The sequence below is a fragment of the Emydura macquarii genome, unplaced genomic scaffold (assembly GCF_026122565.2).
Source record: "Emydura macquarii macquarii isolate MOO-44397 ecotype Brisbane River unplaced genomic scaffold, CSIRO-AGI_Emac_v2 contig_1146, whole genome shotgun sequence".
In the NCBI taxonomy this organism is placed as follows: Eukaryota; Metazoa; Chordata; order Testudines; family Chelidae; genus Emydura; species Emydura macquarii.
The window spans coordinates 7079777-7099083 of NW_027131283.1; the positions used below are offsets into that span (position 1 = coordinate 7079777).

Genomic DNA, 19307 nt, shown 5'->3' on the forward strand with positions numbered 1-19307 from the left:
AAGGGTAATATTTTTAGTATGGCCACTGACTTTCAATGGGATTTAAGTTCCTAAGTGACATAAGCACTTTCCAAAATGGGATTTAGGAGCACTTCAGTGCTTTGGAAAATGTTATCCAGAATGCTTGGCTTCTGGACAGTTAAGGGGAGTGCTGAAAGGAGCCTCTTCTAGTTTACCCCAGACTACAAAGTAGTGCTTCAAGAGTGCTGTGGTTGGTAAGAGATGAGAGTGAACTCCAGGGGATCGCAGTAGACACAGAGAATCTTATACTTCTGGGTGTGAAGGGGAGATTAAAAATTGAAAGTTAAATAAAGGAGGGTTAATTTACCTTGTACAGTAACTAGAGTTCTTTGAGATGTGTGGTTCCTTATCTGTATTCCACTTGAGGTGTGCATGTGCTCTACATGCCTGAGAACAGAAGATTTTTGCTGGCAATGTCCATTGGTCTATACCTGCACCTTTTTTCTGCTTGTGCTCCAAACTGAAGGCATAAGGGGTGGTCCAGGCTGACTGCCTCTCCAGTTACTTTTCTACCATGAATGGCCTATAAGGCTCTGCAGCAGATGGGAAGGAGGGTGGGTAGTGAAATACGGATAGGAACCACACATCTCAAAGAAGTCCAGTTACTGTACAAGGTAAATAACTCTCCTTTCTTTTTTGAGTGATGGTGCCTATGTGTATTCCACTTGAAGTGACTCTCAAGGAATTTTTATTAAGGATGAAGGTGCAAGGAACCCTGTTGTATAAGACTGGAGCACTGCTCTGCCGAAAGATGTGTCTGCCATAGTGCCTGAACCAAAGTGTAATGTCTCGCAAAGGTATGGCTGGAGCACCACGTTGCTGCTGTGCTGCTCTGCAAATTTCTAGGAAAGGAACATCTCAAAATGAAGCTATCATCGTAGCTTTGGTTCTAGTCAAGTGGGCCCTCACACCTTGAGGAGGAAGGGTTGAAATGAGCTCATAACATAGCAGGATGCAGCCCAACATCCATTTGGACAGGCTCTGTGAGGAGATAACTTTTCCTCTCATTCATTCATTCATTCAGAAAAGGAGCCAAACAGTTTGGGAGATTTTCTGAAGGATTTCATTCCATTTAAATAGAAGGCTAAAGCTCAATGGACATCCAGAGAGTAGAGCTTCCTGTCCTCTCTGGTGGCCTGGAGCTTCAGAGAAAAAAGACATATGTGAATGACCTGGTTCAGATGGAATTCTGCAATTATTTTAGAAATAACTTAGGGTGTAACCTCAAGGAAACTTTATCTTTATGGAAGACCCTATAGGCTGGGTCAGCCATAAGGCCCTCAGTTCACCTATACTTCTGGCTGAGGTTATAGCAACCAGCAATGTGACCTTCACAAACAGATGAATGAATTAACATGAGGCTCAGGTTTTGAATAGAGCATTCATCAATGTTGACAGGAGAAGACTGAGGTTCCATGTTGGGCAAGGTTTCGGCTCTGGAGGGAAGGTTCAGAACAGTCCCTTCAGAAACCTTACTGTAGTAGAATAAGTGAAGACTGAATGGCTGTCCACCAGAAGGACAAGGACAATTATTATTTTGCCTTCTTGTATCCAACAGAGGTGGCAATTGTGTGGAAAAGGCATGCATAGTTTCTGGAAAAGAAGAAGGATAACATTTTTAGTATACTCACCAAGTACACTCAGAAGGAGCTGACAGATAGCTATTACATTTTTAGAGAGAGAAGGTAGCCCAGAATAGTAGGAATCATGGAAGCTTCTGACGATGGTGGCACTAGGCAAAGAATCTTTTCCATTTTGCTGTGTGGCATTTCCTCATGGAATCTTTCCTACTATTTTTAATTATGGATTGTATCGCCTCCCAGCATGACTTTTCTAGATCTGTCATCCATCCAAATACTACTCTGTTTGATGGAACAATGCAGGGTTGGGATGTTTGATCTTGTCTTTGTCTAGAGTCAGTAGGGCTTGGAACAGCTGAAGTGGATGCACAGATGTGAGGACATTTGGAGACTACTCGGGAACTAGAACTTCCTGGGCCACCAGGGTGCAATCAGAATCACTGATGTTCCATATTGTTTGATCTTCTCCAGAACTGAGGTAAAGGGGATATGTGGAAATGTGTACATCAGTTGTCCCAACCACTGAATTAGAAATGCATCTCCTCTAGAGTTGTGGCCTAAGCTGTCCTGGACCAGTAGATCAAGCATTTCTTATTCTCTTGAGATGCAGAGATCCCAAGACAAGAATTATCATTGCTGAAAGATGCTCTGTACCATTGAGTCCTGTAGCTCCTACTTATGGTTTCTGGAGAAATGTCTGCTAAGGCTGTCTGATCATGTGTTGTGCACCCTTACAGGCCCACTCCTGAGAGAGTTCCAGATTGACAGCTTTTATGCAAAGGGGTGGGGAACTTGCTCCCCCTTGTTTGTTGAAATAATAAACTGTTGTCATGTTCTCTGACATGACTTGAATGTGAAAAGTCCAAATAAATGGTAAGAATTTTTTGCAGGCTTTGTATACTGCATGCAGCTCCACAAGGTTTACATGCAACTGGGATTCTTGATGGGTCGAGGTACCCTGTGCTATTTGTTCATCCAGATGGGCTCCCCACTCTAGTAAGGGGGCATCTGTAATTAGTCTTTTTGTGGATGGAGGAAGGATAAAGGGAAACTCCACACACACTGTCTCCCTGTTTTCCCACCAAGAGAGAGAAGTCAGAACTCTGTGGGGGAGTAAGATGGTTTGTCCAGACTGTGCTTGTTTGGCATGTATACTGTCCATAACCAAACCTGTAGACATTGAAGGCAAATGGTGTCACATAAGTTCATGAGGCCACGTGACCTAGGAGGATGAGATGGGTTTGAACTGCCATATGAGAGTTCAGCCGTAGCTGAGTGATGAGAGCCTTTATAGCCTGGTATCTGTCCTGAGGTAGGTATTGCTTTAGCGCTGACAATCTAGAATTGCTCCAAAAAAATCTATCATCTTTGTGGGAGCTAAATGTACTTTTCTATATTTACTTGGAGCCCTAAGAAGTGTAGGAGTCTGAATCTGGATAAGGTTGCCATCCATACTTCTTGAAATGAGTTCCCCATGAGCAACCAGTCATCAAGGTAGGGGATGACGAATGCTGATGATAGAGGTGAGCTGCCATTACTGATAAAACCTTGGTGAATACCATTGGTGCTGTTGAGAGGCAAAAGGAGAGCACTCTGTATTGTTAACAGTCTAGGCCCACAGTGAATCTCAGAAATCTCTTATATGCATGGTGGATGTCTATGTGTAAATAAGCATCCTTTAAATCAAGATCTGTGAACCAGTCACACTTATTTAGTGAGGGGACTATAGAGATCTGGGTGATCATTCTGAACCTAAGGCAGTGGATAAAGACATTAAACTGTCTGAGATCTAGAATAGGCATCCAGTCTTCTTTCTTCTTGGGAGATGAGGAAATATATCAAGTACATCCTTTTCTCCTGTGCTGAAGAGGTATCAGTTTTATAGCTCCCATCTGGAGCAGGGAGTTTACTGCTTGTCTGAGCATCCTGTCATGTGAAGGGTCCATGAATGAGGACTGGGAAGAGGGCTTTGGGGGACAGCGTGAGAATAACTCTATTGTGTAACCAGTGGTGATTATCTCCAGAACCCATTGGTCTGATGTGATATTATGCTAATCCTGGGAAAAATGAGCTAGGGGGCCACCAAATGGGGTAAGGGAGTCTTGAACAGGTGAGTGTGGCAAGGGGATTAATTTGCAGCATTCAAAAGGATTTCCTGGAGGGAAGCTGAAGCTGGAAGGACAATGCGGGTAGCAGAGACCTTGTGTTTACTGTGCCATATTCACCGGCATCTCCTAGAGGGCTTATAGGCCCTTTGATGGTAGAATAGCTCATCTTTGTAAGATTGAGTCTGGGGTATTTCCTCCACAGAGCTGGGGTATATATACCTAGTGAGTGAAGGGTTGCACTTGAGTCTTTTAGGGAATGTAATGACTTATCTGTCTTCTCACTGAGTAGGTTATTTCCTTCAAAAGGCAGATTCTCCACAATGGATTGGACTTATTTGGGAAGAGACTGACATCAGGAAGCCCTTTGCATTACTAGGGAGGTTGCCATTGAGCAGGAGTCTGTATCTGCTGCATCCAGCAAGCCCAGAGGGCCAATTTAGCTAGCAATTTATCTTCCTTAATAATTGCTGTGAACTGAAGTCTATCTTCTTGAGGAAGTTTGTTAGTGAATTCTGAGAACTTATTGTCATTATTAAAATCTTATTTTGACACTGCCGCAGGTAACCCCCTCCTGGCCTTGCGGCAGTAGTCTGGCGAGGTTCAGACCCTGATCCTCCGGGGTCTGGTCCCCGAGGATGGGAAGCCGCTGGGCCAGGTTGGCCTACGTTGCATCCACGGGGACCTGCGGTACTATCCCACAATGCAGGTCCCTCTGACCGTCGGGCCGCAGACCCGCGTTCTCTCCGTAGTGGTAGTGTGCTATGTAAAACTGTAAACTCACTTTAGTGAAGTTCTTTCTTCCAAAAAGGTCTAGATGTTTAGTCTCATCAGTGGGCATAAACTTGGGGTAGTATTGCTTGTTTCTTTTAATGACAGCTTGCAGCACTAAGGAGTTCAGAGTAGGCTGTGAGATTAAGTATTCTGCCTGCTTAGATGGCACAAAATATTTCTCCTCCGTTCTCTTCAGAGTATGAGCACATGTGGCCACAGTGTGCCAAATCATCTTAGCTGGTTCTAAAATGGCCTTATTAGTTGGCAGCGCCACCTTACTGGGACCAACCTTATAGATTCAGAGTCACACCAGATTCACATATATGGAACCCAGGGACCCCAGTAATGCCAATGAGAGAAGTCATAGGGGAAATGTGGCAGTCCCCACAGAGAAGCAAAGCATTGGTCCTGAGTTGGATGGTCCCTCCTATGAGAGAGGGAAGGGATCTTGGAGCATCTGTTGGGGCTGATCCCATGTCTTGATGGGGTGGTGAAGCTCTCCCACTATATCCAAACTTATTGGAGGAACAGGCAATTTCTTACTGAAAATTTCCTTTCTGCTAGCAGTGTCTTCCACAATTCTAGACATCTGAGCTACTCCCTCCTACTCTGCAGCTCATGGAGGTGGATCAAAGATTTGGCATCCTGGCCCTCTCTCTTTGCTCCTGGTTGCCACCAGCTGAGTTGTTCCAAAGCTATGAAAAAAATGTATAACAATATTAACAACAAATATTCCAGACGTAACAAACTAATTATGTATAGTAGACAAAATGGCCACATGATAATAATCCCATATAATATCTGACCTTTGGCCGATGAGCCATGGTAGGGTGGGTAGGATTGTGGGAGACTCTGCTACCATAAAGGAAATTATCAGTATGAAATGTTTTCATTCTGCAGCCCAGCATCTCTCACTATTTGGGATATATTAGCAAGCAGTAAACAGATGTAGGGAGGGTTATGGAAGAAGTAATCAGGAGAAAGACAAAGAAAGTAGCCCCCCCTTGAAAGAATTGCTCAAATGGCAATATTATTTCTTGGCCACTGCCTGCAGCACCTTCCTGCAAAAGGAAGCCTCTGTGGATAACAGAAAGTCCACCCTGTAGCGCATAATGAAGTTTTAGTTGTTGACCAAGTGGCCCCTTTGAATATTTCTGAGATGAATGCACTTGCTTGTTCTGCTCATGATGAGGTTGCTAGGGATCTTGTGGCATGCACTTTGATCCGTTCCAGAACATGAACCTCCGCTGCCTTGTAAGCCTCCACAATTCATAGCCTATCTGGCAGTGGAGGATGTGGAAACTCATGAGTCCTTGGTATTTTGTATGGAAAGACACAAATTGGACTCCTGATCTCATGGATTTGAGATAGAGAGCTCTCCTGACATCTAAGGTGTGCCACATTTTTTCAATCCAATGCTATTGTCTCAAGCAGAACAAGGGAAGAACAACCTCTTGGGAAGTTTAGAAGGTGTACGGTCTGATGCCTTGTTTTTTGGCTAAGCTTAGGCCTTGTTCTTGGACTAAGCAATAGCAGTCATATTAGGAGAGACAGCAGCCATAAGCTAAGAAGCATGTAGTCACATCTTCGCATTCCTGAAATTACACCAAGACAATGCAGTATCGGGCTGTTAAGAAGATGCTACTGTCCTAATAGTACCTACCTCCACAAGATAAAGAAACATCTTAAAAGGTGTAAAGAAAACTTTGTTTAATAGCATTCTGTCTGCAAAGAATCACTTAACAGTTTTGTTTGTAAAAATCTAAACTTCTTAATGTTTTGTCTTTATGGTACCCAATTTTCTATTGTTTATCTGAATGATTTCGTTCTGGTTCTTTGATTGTTTCATAACTAGGTGTGAAATATTTAAATCAATTAAGGGGTTCAGCATGATTGGTTAAATAATTATTTTGCAATATGTTAGGATTGGTCAATTAATTATTTTGTAATATGATTGGTTAAGGTATAGCTAAGCAGGACTCAAGTTTCACTATATAAACTGAGTTCCAAAAGGGAGTTCTATGGAACCTAACTCCAGGACACAGCCCAAGATCAGAGCTGCCAGACCACAACATCCTGCCAAGTGTATTTATAGAAGCTGGAGTCCCCAGATGATCTAATGCTGACTGGCCACCAGAAGAAGTTTGTCTGTCTTATTGGGAGTGGTGAGCATTGAATGCTTAGTGTGTGTATTCTGTTTTGGTAATTGTTAATAGGGAATAAGGATATTACTGTATCTATATAAGGCTCCTTCACTGGTAAAAGAGCCTGCAAACCCACAGAGAATTATGTGCAGAGCCCTACAAATTGGGAAAGGGTGGGTACTTCAATTAACCAGGTTACGCCCAGAGCCCTATAGCCTGGGAATGTGTGACCCTAAGCCCTAGAATGTGAACTGGGTAAGGGTAGGTGCCTTTCCCCTGGAGCCCTACTGATGGGGGAAGAGGGGTGCCTTAACCAGGTTATGCCTTGAGCCCTACGGATTGGGGTAAAAATGGGGTGCCCTAGTGTGCACGTAACAAAAGAAGAGTTTATCTTAGCAAGAAATGATTCTGGAGTTTGAGCATTACCTTATCCTTGTGAAAACATACCTAAATAAGGCTGCCAGCTCTGACACTTGTGGATATCAGAAAGCAAGTTTTGAGGGACAGGTAGAATACCAGCCCTAAAGTCAGTGTTTCAAAGGGATGACTTGTCAAGGCTCTCAACATGAGTGGTAGGTCCCTTTTTGGGAAGAGCGGTCTGTTCGCTGGCCTAAATAGCCAGACTGTTCTAAGAAACCTGGTTATCTGGGAGTTTTCTACCAGGGAGCCGGAGGATCCTACGAACAGAATGCTACTAAGAATAGACACCTGATGTTCTATGGTGCCGGGCTGAAGACCTCTGATGATACCTTCTTAGAGAAAATCCAAAATGTCTGGAATTCCTGGATTTCTGGGATTGGCACTGTGCTCTTGGCACCAGCTATTGAATCTGCCCCAGACAGAGGAATACACGGATCAATATTCTCCCAGATGAAAGCAGTCTTGATGACTTTGGAGGTCAGACCCAGTGATACAAGCTCTTCTCGCTCAATAGTCAGGCTGTTAGCTGAAGCTAGATCAGGTTTGGATGGAGAAAAAGGACTTTGTGAGAAAATGTCCACCTCCATTTTCAGCTCTATCAGGTCTAAAAAAAAAAATCAAGGTCTCCTCAGCCAATGGGGAATTATCAGTATTACTGTGGTCTGCTCTCACTTTATTTCTGGACCAACTTCACTAGGAGTGGGAAGGGCGTGGGCCATCTGCAGCAATCTGTGTGATAAAGCATCTGTTCCCATCAATCTGCGGTGCATCTCCCAGGTGAAATATTTTGGTCTCTGTGTTCATATGATTTACAAACAGGTTGGCTGAAGGGAGACAAATGTCTGAACAATAAGATTGAAAAGTTCCCAATTCAGGCACCATTCAGAGTAGTTGATCCTGCATCTGATGAGCTAGTCTGCCTTTTGGTTCAAGTTCCCTTTATGTGGATTGCTCTGAGGGAAAGGAGAAGCTGCTCCACCCACCTCATTATTTCCATTGTTTCCATGTGTAGTGTGGGCTCCTTGCTCCCCTTTAGTTGTTCATATATGCAACTGTGGTCATGTTGTCTGAATGAACCACGATACAGCTCCCCTCTAGAAAGGTCTGGCACTGTTATACAATCAGCTTGAATGCTCTCATCTCTAGAAGGTTTGTGCTGTGAGCTCTTTCTTCTGTGCTCCAGAGGCCTGCAGCCACTGAGGTTTCCAAGAGCATTCCCAAGCCTTGTATCAGTTGTTAGAGGTAGAAAGTCTGGAAGATATACAAGCATGCCTTTACAGACATTGCCTTGGGCTGAAACTATTTTAGGGGGCTGAAAACTTGCATTGGGACCTGCACTTGATCTTTCATGTGCTCTGGAGAGTTGTCCCACATCTTTACAATAAAGGCTTGAAGACTCCTGATGTGTGATCATGCCGATGGAGTGATCCCTATACATGAAGCGAGAAGCTCTAGCAGTTGAGGACACAGTACTATGGTAGGTCTCCGACAGCCCGGGAACATGGTGATAAGATCTTAGATTTTTCTGGAACCTTTATAGAAATGGATAGATTTTTGCTATTGAAGTTTCTACGTCTACACCCAGAGTTATTCTGGTCGATGGAATCAAGTAACTTTTCTTGACTTCGATGACGAAACCATGTACCTGCAGGAGATTCAGCATCCAAGTCATGGTTCTGTGTGCTGTAGCCTGGGATAGAGCTCTGATCAGGATGCCATCTAGGAAGGGGTATAGGTGGGTACATGTGACTGGAGTCTGGCTATAATCATTATTAACATTTCTGTAAAGACCCTGGGCACAGAGGGAGGGGCAAAAAGAGCACCCAATACAGAGCCTCATATTTAGGGTGACCATACGTCCTGTTTTGGCTGGGACAGTCCCCTTTTTAAGTCCTCTCCCAGAGTTCTGACCTTTTTGGCAAAACTGGGCATTTGTCCCATTTGCTTGGCAAGAGCAAATGGGAAAAATGCCCAGTTTTGCCAAAAAAGTGGGGCGCGGAGGAACATTGTAGGGGGTGAACGGCAATGCCAGCCCTGCATGGCAGAGCTCTGATGAGGAGGCTTGGGAGGCTTGGGAGAGTGGCTCAGGCTGGCTTGGGCCAGCTCCATGGGATGGGGCCTTGGGCCAGCTCCATGCTGGGGGGAGGGATCGGCACTGCTTGGGTGAACCCCACCTTAGTGGAGGAGGCCGGTCCTGGCAAGCCCCACATGGTGTCCTGTTTTCCCTTTGGGGAAACTACTCATAGTGCCTTTCTGTTTCCTGTTTACCTCTCCAGAAGTATCATGGCTGATACTCGGCCACTCTGACAATTACCATTTTTTATATAAAGTAGGAACAGTGAATATGGCATTCCCCAGTGGCAAATGTGACATTTTACACTGGCTGTTTCTATTCTACCCTATGCCCAGATATATAATGGGAGCATAATACTAGATAAGCCTGACATTTCTCCCAGCATCAATGACTGGATTTCCCACGGTAAGGGATATAAGGAGTATTATATGTACTACAGTGGCACCTACAGGCCACCCAACCAATATCAGAAATCCTTATGCTAGGCACTATACAAACAGCACTTGTCCTGAAGACCTTACACTCTAAACAGACAAGGAACGGATGGATAGGGATAGGACATACAATCAGAACACTGGAACTGTGGCACAGGAAATTAAGCGACTTGCCAGAGTCACTTAGCACAGGATGTCTGTCAACACTGGGAACACAACACAACCCATATCTCCCAAGTGCCAGTCCAGGGCCTTAACCACAAGACTATCATTCCTTCCTGAGGGGTGGGGACAGGGTTGAGATGGTGAACACAGATATTTCTGGCTGATGAACAGGATAGTGGGAAAACTAACTGCAGCATTCTGTGCATGGCAACAGCTACAATTTTAATGACTTGTTTGTAATTTCTTGCTAAAATGATTAGGGCAGACACAATCCCAATTATAAGGGAAGCCCCTACCTTTTAGAAAATACTGGAACTTACCTGTAGTTTTCCCAGATTTTGGAGGTCCCACAATTGCTATCTTAACTGGCACAGATGGTTTGGGTTTTGGCTGACGGATAAATTTGATGGGATTTTTCATAAATTTTTCTTTATTTGCTTTGCTTGAAAAGAAATAAATATATTGTCTGTGGATTACAGGCAAGTTTGGAGTGTCTTGGTTTTGGAAAGGCTTGATTACATCTCCTTCACTTAGCTGTAATATATACAAAATGGCAAAAAGGTTACTCACTAATACTTCTGTTTCCATTGTCTCCTCTTCTCCCATCCCACAACAATAAATTCATGGACACAGTATTATGGAAACACCAACTGGAAGGAAGCAAAGATTTCTGAAACCCTACCTCAGATTACATAAGCCTCAGACAGAACTCCATCTCTGAGTTAGAGGAACTTCCAGGGCCAGAGGGGAGGATATGGTATACAAGACAGTGAAAGAAATAATATACAAGCAATAGCTTACAATCCAAAGGGGAGGAGGAAGGTATGTAGGATGGGAGAAGAGGACACTATGACAAACAGAAGTATCAGTAAGTAATTCTCCTTTGTCATACATCTTTTTCCTCTCCCACCCTATTACCGTGGATTCATGGACAAACAGTGGATGTAGCAAACAGTATCCCCAGAACCTTACCATGTGTGGTAAAGTCAGGCCAGATGGCTACAAAAGGGATATACCAAAGCCGGTATGTGAGCCTTAGAATGCTAAAGGCCTTTTTCCCTGCAGGCAGAGAAGAGGTTACTGCAGTCTATTAGAGACACCTGGACCCAATTAAGGGCTCCAGGTGTACTTAAACCCTGCTTTCCCTAAAGGGCAGGGGGGAAACAAAGGAGAAGGAGAGAAAGGAGCTGCCAGCAGGTTTTAGCAGCTGCAGGAGAGACTGCCCCAGACTAGGACATAGTACTTCTGGAGCAGCACAGAAGGAAAGACCCTGGCCCCAGCCTGCAGGAAGGACTGGTGTTTCTCCAATCCTCCAGGGCTTTACCACCACCTCTACAGCCCTGAGAAGGAGCCATGGCAAGATACCTCCCTGGGCCATATACACGGACTGGGACTGCCTGCCCCTCCCCTGTGGGGAGGACGGACACTCCACAGGCCTGAAGTAAGGCCTGCTTCAAATGCTCCACGTGAATGGTGCCGAGGGGAAGAGACAAAAGACTTGACCAGGTCGGGACAGAATTACCTCAGACCCACTGCCAAAGGAGACTGCTGCCAATAGGCGAGACCAAGGGGGGTTGCTATACAACACACGTTACTAGCAAGACCCTGAACACAAAGGAGGCATCACGAGAAGCAACTATTCCAGCTGATGACACAAAAGAACATGAACATAACCATATTGCCACTTCACATACCTTGGAACTGAATGCTTCTTTGCACACACTGCCCATGAAGCAGAGACTTCTCTAGATAAGTGGCATGTCACTAATGACAAAGTTACCAGCCCTGTCATACACTGCAAGAATGCAGCCTAAAACCCATGTAGCAATAGTGACTTTAGCCACAGCCATGCCCATGTTGTAACATTCAAAAGAGAAATAGTTACTTTGACTTTTTAAATTCCTGAGAATGAGAAAAATAAAAATTAACATGCATAATATCAACCCAGTGCAATCTCTTGTCTAGGATGATATGAAGTTCACACAGAGAGGAATCTGATATTCACACTGAACAAATTCTAGAGGAAGCTGAAAAAACATCTTTCTGGAAAGAACTGTGGGTAAGGCAGTTATAATGTAAGTGAGACTAGACAGCCTGAGAAACAGTAGAGAGTACACTAGTTAAGGGACCTCAAGATGTGATGCAATGTAGGAGCTGCAATGAAGGACACAGACAAACTGAGAGGAGTGCAGGCAGGCCATTGAAGGCACTTGCAAAGAACTCTCTGCTGTGACACAGGGAGTACAGCATAAAGAAAAAAATGGAAGGAATACTGCCAGCAAAGAGCAGGGGTGAGAGATCCACAGACAGGCCTGAGGAAACAATATTATTATTTTACCAAGACACTGCTGGTCTCTCTGTGACAGAGCAGAAAATGGAGGGGAAAAGTGCCACAGAGAGCAAGCACTGAGAGACAAACAAAAATGCCCGCTCCTAAATTCACAGACTCACTCAAAGCCCTTGGACTTGGTGGAGGTAGAGAAATTACTGCAGAACTGATTAAGCTGTGGAGCAGAGCTGAAAACTGAAGCAGAATACTGACAGCACACAGGCAAGACTACAGGGTATCCCGATAGAATCATAAAAATGTAGGGTGGAAGGGATGTTATCAATTCCAGCCCCCTGAATTGAGGCAGGACCAAGTAAACCTAGACCATCCCTGAGAGGTGTGTGTCTAACCTGTTCTTAAAAAAAATCCAATGATGAGGATTCCACAACCTCCCTTGGAAATCTATTCCAGATCTTAACTATCTTTATAGTTAGAAAGTTTTTCCTAATACCTAACCAAAATCCCACTTGCTGCAGATTAAGCCCATTGGGGAAGTCCACTCCTTATTCAGAGTTTGAGGGCAAATTGGACACAGTTGCATCTGTTAAGTGGACTGATGTCGTCCATGTACCCAACACTGGTGCCCACCTCTTATTCAGAAGTTTGGCCAAGAACAAATACACTGATGGAGGATGATCTGTGTGAGCCAATATCTATGTGACCAGGTGGACTAGGCCCAGAGGCCCCCTGGGTCCTGACTCACCCCATCCCAGAAAGGAGTGGAGAAGTCCTCCAAGCCGTCTAGAGTGGCTGCAAGTGAAGCAGCCAATCAGGGCCCAGCAGGGCCATATAAAAGGAGCTGCAGGACAGAGCAGCAGCCAGTTGCTGTGTACAGCTGGAGAAGAGAGGACTGTGTTCCAGGCTGGCTGCAAGAGCAGCAGGACCATGGACAACTCATTGTTGGCAGGAACCGGAGGAGCAAAAAGAAGATCCTGGGGCTGAGTCCAAGGCAGTTGCTGGCAGGGACCAGGGGTGCAAGAGAGCTCCTGGCAGACTCAGTCCTAGCAGCCAGCCAGCAGCTCTCTCATTCCCCGCAGCCAGCCAGCCAGCAGCTCTCATTCCCCTGGTCCCTGCTGGCAACTGTGTTTGACTGAGTCCTAGCAGTCAGACAGTTGTCAGCAGGGACCAGGGGAACGAGAGAGCTCCTGGCTGGCTGCTGGGACTGAGTAAAGACTGAGTCTGGGAAGGGCTGCAGGAAAATAATATCTCCAAAGAGGAAGCCCTGGGGGTACGGTCCCATACCAGGACCGGGACTACTTAAAGACTGACTCTGGGGAGGGCTAGAGACACCAACAAAGGAGTACTGAGATAAGCTCCAGTGGACTGTATACCCTGGGGTTGTTCTGTTTCACACACAGTATGTATGACTTGGATGGAGGGCTGAGTCACTGAAAACCACCTGAAAACTACCGACAGGGATAACCATAAACTGAAAGACTGTGGACACACCCAACCAAAAAGGGGGTGCTCATGAGATGTGGTTGCTGCCCCATTACAATCATTCCCAGAATGCTTTGTATTTGGCTAAGTTATAGAATACAAACTGTACCCCGAGAATGCCTGACTTTTTTCCTCTCCCTGAGCACACATGTGGATCAATTATGCCTGTTCCCATCTACCACAACAAATCCATTATCCAGATGGAGTCTCATCACCAGGATGAGGTTGAGAAATACATATCAGTTTTTAATGTACACAGTGATCCACTAACCTTAACTTTAAGAACATGATTAGTTCAAAAAAAGACACACACAACTGAGATTAGCAGTGACATGCACAAAATAGAAAAGGTTCTAGATAATCTACTACATGATGGTGGCTTAGACATACTTGTTTCTAATACACGGACAAAGGTTACTTTTAAGGCTTAGATTGTTCTACAAGTAGTTTTGATTTTGTTGATGTTATTTTTGTATTTTTGCTCACAAGCTGTGGTAAAATAATATCCCATATGAACGCTCTTATCTCTGCTCTTATGTATAAGATCTGTGGAATTTTTTTCTCTGTTGTAAACAAACATAAAATGAGCAAAATTCAGCTCATAATTTGGAACAGGGTAACAACGTAACTGCTGCAAGCCTGTTCTCAGGATTGGTGCTGTATTAACCTTTCTGTAGTGTGCTGATCTATCTTTGAATAATACATTGATTGACCCTGATTATCTGATATCTTATCAATAAAGGAACTGAACCCTCAATATCTGGCTGAGGCTTAGGCAATCACGGGAGGGTTTTAGAACTTTTTGCCTCCTTACTTCCGTTAGGTGGTACCATAACACTGTCCATCCATGGATCCACAGTTGTAGTATAGGATAAAAGAGAATACTATATCCATTTTAATCTCCAGAGGATTGCCCTATTTCTGGTAAGAACAATGAAAAGAATTGTTAATTCTCTGAATTAAAAACAAATTCTATTCTATGGACCGACTGACAGAGGGTACATTACTTAGGCCCCATTACTGATAATGGAAATGCCATTGTATTCCTGAGCTATGCATCTGCAGAAGATAATATTGACACACTGCTTTTTGGTGGCTACAGCACGTCATACTACACGTTCTTCTCTGCCAGACTCTTTTCAGATTCCTGGTTTCTCATTAGAGAGACCCCTTCAAACCACGAGCCTTAGATCCATAGGATACTAGGATTCTGCCTTAATCCACTTCTGGTTCTCACATTCCTCCTTCTGGTTTGTTACTCATATCCATTATCTTCTCCATAGTCTTGTTTTATCTTCATTTCCATAATTACTTAATCTCCAATTGGTATATCTCATACCTACCGATTTATGAAGACTTTGGTTTTCTTAATTGCACTCATTTCTATTTGATCCTAAAACACCCCTATTTTTCTTCCATTACTGTCATCATCTTACCCTTCATGCATCCTACAGCTTTGACAGCACATCACCTTGATTCTATCTAAAGACAGCCAGGTACTTGCTTCTTTCTTCTAAGAATTTTTTTTTCAGGTGTCAGGTGTTAAATTGTTCTCTTCCTTACTCACTCTGTCTTAGTTTTACCTTTGACAACTCTCTCAGATATGTAAGAATCTCTGCTCACTTGCAAAGCAGTCACTCCTCCAACTGTATCTTCCTATTCTCCCTTCTTCAGGAATTTCTTTGTTGTTGTTGTTGTTACCTGTTCACTGGGCTTTTCTTAGCTCAGGTCTATTCCTTATTTTTTACTCACTCACGAAACCAAAATGCATTTCTAGCATTCCAACAAAGGTGCATACAGATTACCCACCAGCACTTTGTGTTAGTCACCCACAACTCCAAAACCCTTTTACTTGTCTCTGATGCTCCTGCAAGGCTTTAGGAACTTCCTGTTTGCTGTCCTATATTTACTGGGTCCTAAAATCATACATTTCTTTCTTGCTCATCTCTCCCTTTGATTGAACTCATTCACAAACCTCTATCTGTCAAACAAAGCTTACAAAATATCATTAATCAGTGCTTAAAACACAACACTAAATTGATCAATTCTTGTCATTAATAATATGTGCTGGTTATTGAAAATATTCAGTGATATACTTTTCATAATATTTTATCTTAATTATATGGGCATAAAGAAAACAAGAAAATATTACTTCCTGAAAATACACCTCAGCAATTTCATTACATTACCTTGATTGGGTCCCATTGGCCAAAAGAACTGGGATGTTTATAAGAGAGAACTAACATCTTGCGTGCAAGTGGCAAACTTATTGGGTAACATTTCTCAAAAATGCTTTCTCGATTTTCCACTAGATGCTTCAATTTGCTGTACAATTGGTAACATACAATGTGAAGTTTTCGCCCTCCATTGATGGTGATTTGTGGTATCAGCAATCTTTCAAGTTCTTCCTGAAAGAGGAAAGCATAATGTATGACAAAAATCATAAACACGATCAAATGTTGTAATAAAGGAGTAATATTAAATAATAATTCCATTAACTATTAGTGATCTTTGGACTAAATCCTTTGCCAGTGTAAATCAGTACTTCCACTGATTTCAGCTTCAGCTGAAGATCTGGACCCTCTGTTTTCATTATTAATATTTGTATCACAGTATTACAATTTGTTAAAATTAGAAAACTATAATTTCCATTAATTTTGAAGATTCCAACTCCATTCAGCTAAACTTTAAAAAAGGTCTCTTATCAAAACCAATAAAATATTTTAGGTTTTTGTTTTTTTTTTAATTTTACCTGACCTCCATTGCTTATTTAGTTATCTATTGTGGTGTGGCACTTGATGGGGTGTCCACCCAGCACCCCTGGGTCCAGTGCTTCTCTCAGTGGTCACCCCTCACCATAGCCTATAGACCCAGCTGGGGCGCATGGGGTCTTCACCACTTCCCTGGAGGGGGAGCTTTGGCCATCCCAGCTGCAGCCTCTACTTCGGACACCAGCCTGCCCTCTACTTTGGACACCAGCCAAGGACCCTGATGGCAGCAGCCTCCCGCTGCTGGCTTGCCTAACTGCTACAGTCTTTTCCCTGGGCTGCTTCCCCACACTGCCCTTCCTGGGCTTTAGTAGCCACTCCCCTGCTAGTGGCAACTTTCCCCTATCATGGTTCTGCCCCCTAGTCCACTCCTGCTTCTGGTTTTTCACTCTGCTTCCTTCAGCTCCTTGTTCTCACAACTCCAAACTCTCCCAGCCCTCTGACTGGAGCAAAAGCTTTCAATAGGTCTTAGACAGGCCCTTAATTAGCCCCAGGTGGTCTCATTAACCTAAGGTTACCCCTTCCCAGCTGGCTGGGAACAGGGCTCTGACCAATCTGAGGCTTACATATCTGCCCTCAGTGACTCTCTCATAGCCACTTGGCCATACCTTATCACATAATGCATAAAAAAGTTGTTTCCCAGTCTCTCTTGATCCATTTTGGAGATTTGCGACAGGGTCAGTTTCTGTTCTTGACAGAACTGATATAGCAGAGCCAGGTGTGGTAGATTGTTTATTTACACTATGAACATGTTCTTATCTACACTATATATGAATCCTGTCAGTTTTACACAGGGAACTCCAGAACCCCAGCCTGAGCTGCACCTTACCTCCAACTGTCCTTCCAAATACCAGCGGGCCTGCTCCTCCTGCCTGCCCTATTGCCTTCCAGTCACAAGTCAGAAGAGCTGCAGCAGATTCATTGCACCATCCTCTGTTCACCTATTACAACTCAGCCATTTCATTACAATATAAAAATTTTCTGTTTTCTAGTTAATCTCTTCCATCTGTCTGATCCTTTTAGAGATGCTGCTATATAGTGTTCTGATATCAAAATTTAGTGTTGCATAATTGACTGAGATTCCACAATACCCAATGGTGATAATAATGAATGAAACAGACCAAGTTATTTATTAATGAATAAACATAACATTCTTGGACATCACTAATAATGGGAAAAGAAATTTTGAATAAGTTAAAATGAGTTAGGTACGGTAACAGGAAGGAACTAACCTGTAATTGCTGTTCTTAATGCAGTATTTATGTAGATCCACATTCTGGAGTCTGTGCTTCCACCCATAATAGGCCAGGTGCTCTGCAGCACAAAATTCTAAAACACTAACCACCTCTCCAGTAATTGGTGCCCAGGCACCTCTTGAGACAATAACTATCAACATTCTCAACTGCTTGTTCTTTTCTGACCAAACTGGTCATCAAGATACAAATAAAACAAATAATGTACTCCTAAACTTCAGTGGTGAAAAAGGGAGAAGAATGTGGAGCTGTAAAAATATTATCTTAAAGAAACATGCAGTATTTCATAAGCTCCAACCTGGAGCCTTTTATTGTGCTTGAAGGAGTCTAAAAATGACATTGCATAAAAGCCGTTAAAAGAGTTCAATTCTGATCATCTCTCAATGATTTGGTATCATATGTGTTTTTACAAGAAAAATACGTTGTTTTTTTAACTGTCATCCTGCAAATTTATCATATACTCAGAAAGAGGACATAGTTGCAATCAACCCCGTAACCACGACAAAGAGTAACAGCAACAAAAACTTATCTTTGTGATTAAAGCAAGGAGAAATGATTATGATTACTTAGGAGGAAGCAGTTCAGCATAGTAAGAAAATTACATTTTTACATAGCCATTTTTTAATTTAGAACTGCACTTTAAAGTCAGTCTCCCCAGAAATTAATAGACGCGTGTATCTCTGGATGTAAGACAATGACCTTTCTCCCCAACTCATTCCTCCCGGAAGTGCATGGAATATTAGGAGATCATTCTGACTGCTAATCCATTAGTTGGTAAAAAAGTAATTGATGCCTGAGAATGTCAACATGGTTACAGTGGCAATAGGTATCACTTTGTGGTAAAGCTGCGTACTTTTGTACTAGGAAGTATTCAACTTTGTAATGGGCAGAAGCCCCAATCTGGGAGTAGAAATGTATTTAAATGATAACCTTTGTAGAAAAGAAATTGTTTTTTGAAAATTTAATTTGTGCAGAGGCTGTTTCAATCATCTATGAATAAAATGTGAAATCCAGTTAAAACTATGCTGCAGATTTAAAAGAGCATTTGCACTTTTTTCCCCTTAATCTTTATGGAAACAAAATTTCCATTGGCTGCAATGAGATTTAGTAAAAACTGTTTAAGAATTTAAGGATTTGGCCCAATAGAAATTTTGCTTGAATGAGGATCTAAGAAATTTCATTAATAGATCTGACAGCCAGAAGGGCCACTATGATAATCTAGTCTGACCTCCTGAATTAATTGATCATAGAAAAATGAAGATCTCAAGTACTATAACTTCGAAATCTGACAACTAAATTAAACCAGCTATAAAACTGAAAGCACTTCCTGCCTCATGTCATGTTGTAATTTGATAAAGTAGATAATGAAGAAAGTACCTGTACTCCTTGTAAATTATTACTATCTGTTTCATATTTTTCTGTAATTTCATTTTTCATGCGTTCAACAGCATCAGCTTCCTGCTCTTCCTCCTCCTCATCTACTTCTTCTTCTTTTGGGAACTCTTCTTCAAGAATAACTTCTATATCTTCTTCTTCATCTTCATCCTCTTCATCGCTGGCCTCATCCTCTTCCTTATATGCTGCAGCCTAAAGTATAAAATGTTCAACTGTTTCATACCTTCTGTACAGAAGTTCAGAATAAATAAACTAATAGTATTTTCTCTCACACACTTCCCCTCTTTTGTCCACTGTTTTAACTTATAAATAATTTGCAAAGATGGTTTGCAGGGTGCCAGGATATGAAGAAGAAGAGATAACAGGGAAAGAGTACATTATTTCACTAAGACATACTATCTTGAA

At 42.8% G+C, this 19307-nt stretch overlaps 1 protein-coding gene across 1 annotated transcript in view; it reads right to left on the reverse strand.

Moving 5' to 3' along the window:
• Positions 1–19307, reverse strand: part of AK9 (adenylate kinase 9) — a 168975-nt gene that overhangs the window by 26050 nt on the left and 123618 nt on the right. The window contains exons 31-33 of the mRNA XM_067546583.1: positions 18885–19094; positions 15676–15894; positions 10038–10251 (exon numbers count right to left, since the gene is read on the reverse strand). Coding sequence (XP_067402684.1) covers positions 10038–10251; positions 15676–15894; positions 18885–19094 — 643 coding nt within the window. The remainder of the gene's footprint in view (positions 1–10037; positions 10252–15675; positions 15895–18884; positions 19095–19307) is intronic.